This window comes from Megalops cyprinoides, chromosome 17 (genome assembly GCF_013368585.1).
Source record: "Megalops cyprinoides isolate fMegCyp1 chromosome 17, fMegCyp1.pri, whole genome shotgun sequence".
NCBI lineage: Eukaryota > Metazoa > Chordata > Actinopteri > Elopiformes > Megalopidae > Megalops > Megalops cyprinoides.
In genome coordinates, this window is record NC_050599.1 from 2,672,872 (window position 1) to 2,683,329 (window position 10,458).

The 10,458-nt window shown below is 41.3% G+C and overlaps 1 protein-coding gene across 1 annotated transcript in view; it reads right to left on the bottom strand.

The window, feature by feature from the left end:
* Positions 1 to 1,848: 1,848 nt before the first annotated feature.
* Positions 1,849 to 10,458, bottom strand: part of col12a1b (collagen, type XII, alpha 1b) — an 86,211-nt gene continuing 77,601 nt past the window's right edge. The window contains exons 75-82 of the mRNA XM_036549253.1: positions 9,909 to 9,962; positions 9,367 to 9,438; positions 7,317 to 7,352; positions 6,991 to 7,057; positions 6,593 to 6,775; positions 6,034 to 6,111; positions 3,934 to 4,104; positions 1,849 to 2,551 (exon numbers count right to left, since the gene is read on the bottom strand). Of these exons, the coding sequence (XP_036405146.1) occupies positions 2,418 to 2,551; positions 3,934 to 4,104; positions 6,034 to 6,111; positions 6,593 to 6,775; positions 6,991 to 7,057; positions 7,317 to 7,352; positions 9,367 to 9,438; positions 9,909 to 9,962 (795 nt within the window). The 3' untranslated portion in view covers positions 1,849 to 2,417. The remainder of the gene's footprint in view (positions 2,552 to 3,933; positions 4,105 to 6,033; positions 6,112 to 6,592; positions 6,776 to 6,990; positions 7,058 to 7,316; positions 7,353 to 9,366; positions 9,439 to 9,908; positions 9,963 to 10,458) is intronic.

The following is a 10,458-nucleotide window of genomic DNA, read 5'->3' on the forward strand; positions in this document are numbered from 1 at the left end:
CTAAAATGCGCATGAGGCAGTGTATGAACGTATTAGTTCAAGTTAAATGTAAATCATAACCAGATGCTGCTAAACATCATTAGCTAATGTGGTGTTTCGATTGAATTATCGCTATGAAATGTGTCTCCCTTGCTTGTGTATTTAGCAATTATTCTTTGTCTCATATTCAGGCTCATGATCCATAAGGAAAATATGTGAAAGGACTAAACAATAGGTTTGAAACTAATTAACACATAATTAGTGTATACATTCATGTTAAACTAATTCAGCTGTGAATGTTCAGTCCTCTCTACTGTACAAAAATATGTTCTCAGTCATCACATACTGTATCCTCACCGCCTTAAATTCAAGCCTCCCACTCCCCAGACTGACTCTCAGAGTATCTTTTATTCCTAACCTCTCAATCTCTGTCCTTCTTCAACCACCTTTTCAAAGAAAGAAAGGGGCCACAGGAGAAACTTGACCTTTGCTCTGAACTTGGGTTTCTTGAATAGAATCCATCTTTAACATATTTTTTGCAAAAGCATCAATCCAGGCTTATGTCTTTTTACAACTTGATTACTATCATTTTCTCTTCAAAGGCCTAAACCTCCCGTGGTATCTGTTCCTCCACAGCTCACACAGAACGCTGATGCTCCCAGAATGATTCAGTGCATGCCACTGCGTCCTTTCAACTCCCCGAGTTTATTTTAAAATCCTCGCTGTTTATTTCACTCCGATCAATCATCAGTCTAAAAACTCAGAAATGAGAAACAAAAGGTTCCCTCTCACCCTTGTATTTGAATCATATCAATATTGCATTTCGGAGAGCATAGTTTCCCCAGACTGTTTGTTCATGTTTGAGTCCTTTGAAATTCATAAGTGGGTCAGTGATTGATTATTATTGGAAAGAAATTTTACAAAAGGCAGACTGTGACCCCAGCTGGTCTGGCCAATGACTAAGCTGTTGTGGGAGGCCCTTTCTGTTCTGTATGGTATTCTGCAGAAACACCATCCAAATGGTGTTTTCTTTTTTGTAACCAACCATGATGAATCTCAGATATTGAAATTATGTGGTTTTTAATATCAAAAGACTATCATAATAGCATTAACAGTAAATTAGAAATGATTGTCTAACGCTGCGACCCAGAAGACAGGAATTGGATACTATTGAATGGATGTGAAGCACTCAGTGTGCTAAAAGGCATGCATGAGAGTTCTAACCATTAAGGGGCTGTTTTGTAGGTAACCTGCAATTCAAATAAAAACAATATATATTGTGAATGCATGTGATATATTGTGAATGTAAGACTATGCCTCATTCACTGTGTTTATTTTTTTTCGAAAGGTGTCAAAGAAATTAATCTAAACCAGTCGACAGAAATGATACCATTAACTACCCCATGGTTAAACCTAAATACTTATTGTGTGATTAGTTAGTTGTTATACATTCCTCTCTAGAACAGCCTACAAAGCTAACAATAACATAATACAAAGTCATGGTTTCCACCTCCTCCATTGTTGAGTTCTGCCATATTGAATAGAAATGAGATTGACACGTAGCATATTTTCAGTAGTTTTATTGAAAAATGCCTCTTCTGTTTCAGAAATAAATAAGAAAATAAGGCTGTGAAATTCACAATTTGCAGTTAAAAACATGAAACAGCAATTCTATATCCATAGTCTTGCAAACAAATTCCAACTGCATTAGATACCGATAAACAACAACAACAACTATATTCTGATTAAAAACAAAAATGTACTAAATATACACCACAGACATGCAATTCCACCTTTGGTAAAATCAGCTGTGAATTGGTATAATAAAACTGATAAATATTTAGTCTAAAATAACAAAATGGTAGCGATGTGTAACTGATGTATTGAAGTCTGGAAAACTGAAGGTAGAACTTAAATGAACAATCCTCTTCACAATAAAAAAAAACAGGACAAAATATATAATTGCAATATACCATACACCTTAATATGGAGATGTCTGTGATGGAATGTGCTGAACAGAAGAGGAGGCATCCGTGTTTATTGCTGTATAACCATCACGTCTTTGAATGCCAATATATAAGATGAGAAGAGTGCGGTACACCTTGGACTCTGATAGACTATATATGCAGTTATATTACAAGCCGGGACATGGAGGAGAACAGACACGAAGCTCACAGGTTTTCAAGAAATTGGAAATGGGGAAATTTTGGGTTTTTTTTTTTTTTTTTTTTTTTTTTTGCTTTAACTCCCAACTGCCTCCAACCTCCCACCCCCTCACCCCACTTAATAAATTCACATAGGCTTAAAGGCATGTCCAAATAGGGAGGTATCAAACCCCCAAATTTTGTCTCGTCTGAATTTTTCTTATCAGAAGCATATGTGAAAACAAAAAACAATAACAAATCATAATGGTTTTGAAAGAACATAATCCTCTTTTTTTATGGTGCTATCCTCACTGATTCCCCTCTCGGTAGTGACCTCTTTCGGCGTCGCTTGCGTGAGACGTCTGTCTCATACTCCTCTTCTTCTGGTATTGGAACTACCCGGGTGTCGGGCCCAGCTCTGTACGGGTCTGGTTGGAAATATTATTTCAGCCAATCGAAGAGTAACTTTGTGTGCACTCTGACTTAGCATGCAAAAAGGGCAGTTCTCCTTCTCTGGTATCTTCTGAAATTAACGTTTCAATGAAACAAGCTCTAATGTCCTGGAAATTTATGCATTAATGTAAATGTATATTTAAAAGGCTACAATGATTTGTCAATGGGTGAGTGCTTTGTTCAGCTTGTTGGTCATCTTGGTATAGTAAGATTTAATCAAACTGTGAATGATGGGATATTAAAATTATTTTACATATTCATTATTGCTTGCATATTCAATATTTGCTGTAGTACTGAACGTGTCCAAAACAATATTGTAAGAATCAAGTAGAAATTCTACCACCAGCCTTTGCTGTTACTGTACTCTGCTGGTGTAACAAAAAATAACTAAAATGGATGAATAAAAATGACTGAAAAAGGACAGCTCTCAGCACTGATAGCCAAAAAAAAAAAAAAAAAATCATACACAAAAAGACAAAATAACCTCCCGGGTCACATGTACAAATGGCACGTGCTTCTTTTGGGCCCTGAGCAGAGTCTTTGTGTACATCATCTCTTAGGCACTTCAAAAAAAAGAGGTTATGTTGGCATCCAGCAAGCAGTGAGTTACAATGCACAAGCTCACTAAGGGTGTTAAAACTGATTTTTAGTGGACGTGGGTCAAAGAATCATTTACAAGGCACAATTAGTTTATTTACAGATATCAACTCAACGTTACCGTGTTAACATGGTTGTTGTTGTCTCAGTTATAGATCCCCCTTGTTAGTAGTTTGTACATGCTCCTTCACCAAATGAGGCTCTTTGTCTTTTTTTCGCTGTTTGGCTTCAAGATGCAAACAGGCCACTACGCTGTCGCCATCACTGTTGCTTTCTGATCTAGTAGCTCTAAGGTGTTGTTAGTACAAGTCCTTTTTCATTTTTTTCTTTCATTTTTTCATTTTTTTTTTTAACGATGGTCAACAAAGTTCATTAATCATATCCGTGGTGGTTATTGTTATGGTGGCTCTTTAAGCGTGAGCAAATATCTCAGAAACGGGTCTCTCAGGATTTCATACGGTAAGCAGCGCAGGCGACTTAGAAAACGTACTATGGCGAACCTGAAACGGGTTAAAGAGGACGTTAGCAGGGGTAAAAAAGAGATTTTCCTTCATTTCATTCAATAAATGAAGTTATGATAAATTATGAACAGCATTTACACAAGCACATACACAAGCTACTTAGAAAGAGATACTACTATATAAACAGACAAGAAAACAACATTTTCCAGCTGACATTTTCCTATTCTGTCTATGCAGCTTTTACTTGATACAGTACAGACTGTTGGGCCGCCTGTACCCTTATGAAGCGGGGCTCATACCTTGGTAGCCTTGTCCGTTGTAGGGGATGCCCACGCACTGGGAGGAGTCGCAGTAGCCAGGAGGGCCAGGCGGGCCCCTGACTCCGGCCACGCCCGAACGGCCGGGAGGACCGCGGGGTCCGGCGGAACCCTGAGGGCCTGGGGGACCGGTTCGAGACTCGCCTGGTGGGCCTGGCAGAAGAGGAGGAGGAGGAGGAGGGGGAGGAGGGGGAGGAGGGGGTTAAAAAAAATCCACGCTTCACATCTCCATGACATCATCTTCAACTACAGTGAGTGGAGAAAATTGGTTTGTGCCACTGTAATTTAAATATTTAGATAATTCATGACCAAAAAAAAAAAAAACTGCAGTTACTGGTTCTTTTTTTTCCCCCCCTTTCGTTCTGTCTAGACAGCATAAACCCTGTTTAGAGGGCTTCCCTTCTTCCCTATCTCTCACTCCCATAAGCCCCTGCATGTGTTGTCAATGAAACCTCAGAGAGGGCTCACTGTGAAGCCATCTGATTAGGCCCTGGACAGTGAGTCATCCTCACTAGCTTCCCCTACTTGTAGGCAATTTGGTTTCCCTTTATTCACAGAAACAGTCTTGGCAGCGTTTGACCCCCGGGCTGCAGACCTCAATGAATCGCATGGTTTTTTTTCCGCTGCCCATGCAGCAGACCGGCCCCTGGGGGACTCGCTGCGTTAGACGAGCACGCTGTATTGCCATTAGTGTGGAAGACTCTATTATTTCTGCTACTCTACAGCCTCTGGGCAGATGAAGTCATGCTTTTGTTGGACGGCCCATGCTACAGTTTGGCTGTAACGTAAAGCCGTTCCTTCCGGGGGGGGGGGGAGGGGTGGCGAGCCAATGAGAATTCAGCCTGGTTCTCAGTGACAGAACCAGATCTCTGCTCTTTGGGGTGACAGACTGCTGAGGGTTGCTGTATCTGAATCGGCGTCTTAAGAATGACAGGACAACTCCAGAGAGCAGTAGAGGACAACAGCTGATCTCTGAATCCAAAAACTAAAAATGTTTCTTGAAAGAGCTGCTCACATTAAAAGGAATCATATGGATCAATGCTGTATCTGCACCTTCAAAGACCACCCGAGGCTGTTCTCTGTGAAAGATTATCAATCTGTCATGCAATTAACACATATATCTATTTGCAGGTTTTTGGAAAACAAGTCAATCTGTATGTGTTTTGTGTATGAAAACAAACACTTTTCTCTGGTGTTCATTTTCAGATACAAAGTCAATGGTCCTTACTAAACGAATACAAAAAAGATCAATGTGTCAATTAAATCTCTTACAGAATCTCCCTAGGTGTCCTTTATGGACTCTAGTCTTTGGGGGGGGGGGGGCAATTTTCTACATGGAACATGAAAACTGTGACCCCGCATAAAAATCTCAGCACAAAGAAATTATGGGACAGTTACACTATCAGAGCCTGGTTTCAGAACCTGATTCTAAACAGTCCAATAGGCAACAACACACCTGGCCTTCTCATGACAGATTTATTTGTTCAGATATTAAGCCACAGATGCTAGGTATGGCCAATCAAGAGTGTCCAAATTTTACTAAGCAAGGATCTTGCCGTTGCAACAATGATGGGGACTTTAGTGCAGTGTGTGAACATCTGGATAGAGAGCTCTGGGCATACAGCTCCTCAAAAGGGAGCGCGTTTAACTGGGAGAACCTTCGACTGTCGGTGTACAGTTTGAGTGCAGCTGCATGGATGCTGCTCTGTACAGCCTTTCGAGGCAGGCCTCAGGCCCTTAGTCTCTGAAACAGCCTGAGCCGGGAGGAACACCCCAACCCCTCTGCAACGCACAGGGAAGAAATGACCACCATTAGCGAAGCTATTTCCCTCCCGAAAGAATGCAAAGTGCTGAGGTAAGTGCTGTGAAAGATTTACTGACCCAGCCCCGCTGATGCCAGCTGTTTCAGGTGAACGGTTAAAGCTCTGCAGAAAGTCCCTGGTGTTTCAGGCTGAAATGTAGCTGTATGGTGTGATTATGCGCCAGTGGGGAGGCAGTGGGTTTTCCGAGGTGCTGAGTTGGGAGTGGAAATGGGGGTTTTTGTAAATTAGAGATGCCTCATGCAGTGATACTGTTACTCACCAGGTGGTCCAGATAAACCTCTCTGTCCTCTCTGGCCAATGCCTGCGCTTCCTCTTTCACCCTTCTCCCCTGGAGGGCCTGCAAACACACACGCACACAGACACACACGCACACACGCACACACGCACACGCAAACACGCACACACGCACACACACGCACACACAGAAGTCATTTTTAATGTGTCCAGAGACCATTTCAGAATCTAAAAACTGATGGTTCCGGCAGACAAATTCCATATCGTATACATAACAGGAAGCATTTCGAAATTCTACTTGGAGAGAATGGAATGTCTGAAAGTGATGGAGCCTCTTTCTGAGTCCAGCATCCATCAAAACAGTCATGCAGGGTCACAAACCATTCATAATTCACTGTACTAGCAGATCATAAACCACAGAAACAAAGGCTTCATTAACAGTAAGACTCTCTGTAGTCCATGCCATCCATTTTTCATAATTCCTGCCTCAGAGCATAAAAATTCAAACGGAAAGGCACACATCATTCCTGTGGACTTGGTGCCAGTGTTGCCACTACCATTGATGCAGAGATCTGAGCACGCACCTCTCTCCCCTTGGCGGCCAGGTAAACCTGGGCTTCCTGGGAAGCCGTTGCGACCTGCTGGCCCCTGCTCTCCTCTGGGTCCCTGACTGCCGGGTGTGCCTGGGGGACCGGGGGGTCCGGGGTTGTTGTTACGGTAACCATTGGGAATGGAGTTCAGCATCTGATTGACTCTGCCCATCTGACCTGGAATATAATATACAACAAAAATAAAAACAGGAAGCAAGTGCTGTTAATTATGCCAGATGGTTTGGTTTGGCACAGGAAAAGACTATCGCACATTCATTTTTAAACTCATATTATTGTAATTGGCAATTTGCTTATCTGTGCAATAAAACTCATGAGGTAAAAAATAAGAGTTTTTTAAACCTGATTTTAGGATATCCTGCGAAGCTGCTTACCATTGACCAGCTGCTCACAGACTTGACGGGCTATGGACCGCATCATGCTTTGAGATGCAAAGTCTCCCTTGAAAAACAAACAAAAAATATTGGTTTAATCAGAATGAACCATCTCTCTACTTTTCAACAACTAGAGACCCATGTTTTGCTCAAGAATATACTGCAAATACTTTTAAAATATGTTAATGCAAAGCAGATATATTTTGCAGCACACCAAAATGACAATAATTTACATATGAAACATACTTATTGAACTAACAAAATATTGAGGATATATTTTATTGGGAAAACAACCAAATTTCAGAAAATGTAACTTGTGTACTTACTCTGTCTCCCTTATCTCCCTTAGCTCCTGTTGCTCCCTGTAACAGTAAAAGCAAAGAAAATTAGCTGTGCATATTATTCTTTCAACATTTAGATATATCCAAATTAAACAGAAAAGCTACATTTGATCATTTTTAAATGGTCAGGACTTCAGTCATTCTTATGTGTCTTCTGTTAGGGCTAATCAGTGGTGGGAGTTGCACTACTAAGGCTTGCAATGGGACGTATGGTTTCATGGTTTTAATTCTAGGCTGAAGTGTACTTATTTGGACACTTGCACACAGGATGGACTCAATCACGACAAGCCCCATTTAGATTACAGCACTTTAAAACAATGTCCTGCAATGTTCATCTCCTCCAAATGATTCATTTGCCCCAGAGCGGTGTGTAATGTATCGTGAAACGGGTGGACAATGGGCATGAGGGCATTAACTGGCGCACCAGGGAGCTGTTCTCCCTGCTACACCAAAGAACCGTTACTGTACGCGATTTTTGCGAAACGATGGAAACATCACCCGAAAGGCACTTCATCATAGGAGTGAGTTCGTTGTTCTCACTGAGAGGATTCTGTTAGGCCAGGCTCTTGCTCATACGGTCAGTAATCTGGCAGACACACTTTGCATTCCCTCCCTGTTCTGAACAAAACGGAGTTCCAACAGCAAACTGCATGAGATGGGCATGACAGCCTGCAGTTCCGAATGCAGGACCCTGGCATCTTCTCCCAATGAATCGCTTGTAATAAAGCCATAATTTTACAAATGCAGTTATGGCCCATTTGGATTACATGAATACCTTTTGGACTGCGAATCAGTGAATACTTTTGGCATTGGTAGGACGGACGAAACTTGGATCAATGGTAACTTTAATCTTCAGACACCGCAGTGCCTAAACCTTTCAGGTTCCATGGTTCATTAAGATCAGTATGTACACCGTACAGAAAGCAATGTGACATTAAATCTCTGTATTTTTGGCCAAGCCAAAGGCAGTCGGCGGGCGTCCAGTTCACGAGAACAATTCAATTACCAATTACACCTTGTATTGATAGACTTCATGAGTAGAAAGAAAAAATCATGAATAACAGATGATCCTTAAGGGCAATGGAGCACTACAGCATATCTACTATAAGGCTATCATCCAAAACAGGCAATGGCAAATTTAAAAACACAAATGTGATTACTTATTCTTCTTTACTGTTGCGGTGGATTAATGTTTAGAGGCTAAATGATAAATTTTATATATAAATAAATACTTGACACACCAGATGTTGCTTGTGTTTGTTTTTCAGGGTAATTATTCCTCTCTTGTGTTTTGAGGTCTGAAGCTGCATGACAAACAGCATAAATTACATGGTACTGCAGCGATATCCAGCACTTTATGAATAGTCTGTTTTTAATACATTCAGAGACGACGATGATTATCATCTACAACAGCATGATAAAAACCAGGGGCTCGTTTCACAATGATTCAGGACAAAAATTTCAGTCAGAGATCGGCAAGATCTTCCTGAAATATATTTCACAAATCATCTGAGCTCTAAAATGGGATATAAATTTGCAGGGTCATTTTTGCAAACATGGCCTTTGAGTTATTTCAAAGAGGAGAAACTGAAGAGACACGACATCTGAAAATCTGATCTGGAACCGCACAAATACACAGGATGTGTATTCAGAGGAGATAAGATACGTTCTCAAATGATGAGATAGGTGGGTGAGAGGAGGAGGAGGGGGGTATCAGGGGAGGCGCAAAACGATCAGGCACAAATGAAGCATCGAGAGGCCAATGAGTGTGCGTGTGTGTGCGCGTGTGCGTGTGTGTGTGTGTGTGCGCGTGTGTGTGTGTGTGTGTGAGAGAGAGAGAAAGAGGCCCTTAGTGTGTGATGATCTGAGCTTGACACTTCATTATCTTTGTAATGAGCTGATGGTACAGCCTGCCAAGTGTTACATCATGGTCCTCTCTGAGATGAAGCATTCTGGACTGGACATCCTGACCCGCTTGCATGTTCAGAGCTACTTCAGGTGCCTGGTTGGGGATAAAGATCCAAACTGCACTCACCGGAACACCTGTGTCACCAGGTTTGCCCGGTTTTCCTGTAGGTCCGGGCATTCCAGGAGATCCAGGTGGGCCCTCAAAGCAACACAACAAACGAAATGGTTCTTACCACTGACAAACCAAACAGCCGATTCACATAAGGACACAGCCATGAGCTTGTGAAAATAATTATATAGATTACAGGCTTCATGTTAAGGAAGTAATTGTGGTCATTGATCAAATCTGTGGAATTTTAATTTATGTATCACTGATATCTGCATTTAACACTGTAAAAGTATATATTTAATAAGTACAAACATATGTTCTTAAACTATACTTATTGACACAGAAAACCAATGAGAGCAGTTCTAGCAGTTCTGAACATGTTATATGTTGCAATCAAACCTAGATATTGCATAATTTGATTTTATTGTGACAAACAAAACCATACAGACCAAAACCATACACATTTTGTTCACAAGGCTGTAATCACTCCAGAAGGAATAAAGTGTAGAGTTTTTGGTCAGTGGCTGCAGTGTAATTGTCCCCAGGCAGTGCATACATACCATTGATCCTGGCAGGCCTCTGGGTCCAGCAGGGCCGTCCTTTCCTTGGGGTCCCTACATTAACCACACATGTTTACTCTTAAGATCCTATCAGGTCACATCTGAGGGCCACATTGGCCAATCATGTTGAGTGATTTACTGGTCATAAGGCACCCTGTGGCCAACCCTGATGGTCTGGCTGCCACAGCAGAGAGGCATAGAACATTTACTTATAAATAAAACTCAAAATTCCATGTTTTGAGTAAGATTAGGCGCTAAAAAAAGCCTAAAAGGATATGAAAATTCTAGTGTTACAGCTCTTTAACTGAAACCTGTTCTGATAAGGCTTTTCTACAGGATATGAACATGAACACCCTGGATAATGAGCATCAGTGGACTGACTTAGTCCATCCAGCATCATACGTGGCATGAAGCCATTATTTCTGTATTTCTTATTTCTTTCTATATCGCCACACATGATGACATAATTTAACGTGTTATATGTCAATCACCTGTCTGACTAATGAAGCACTATAGTATCAGAACTTTACTTCTCTGTACTAACATACAG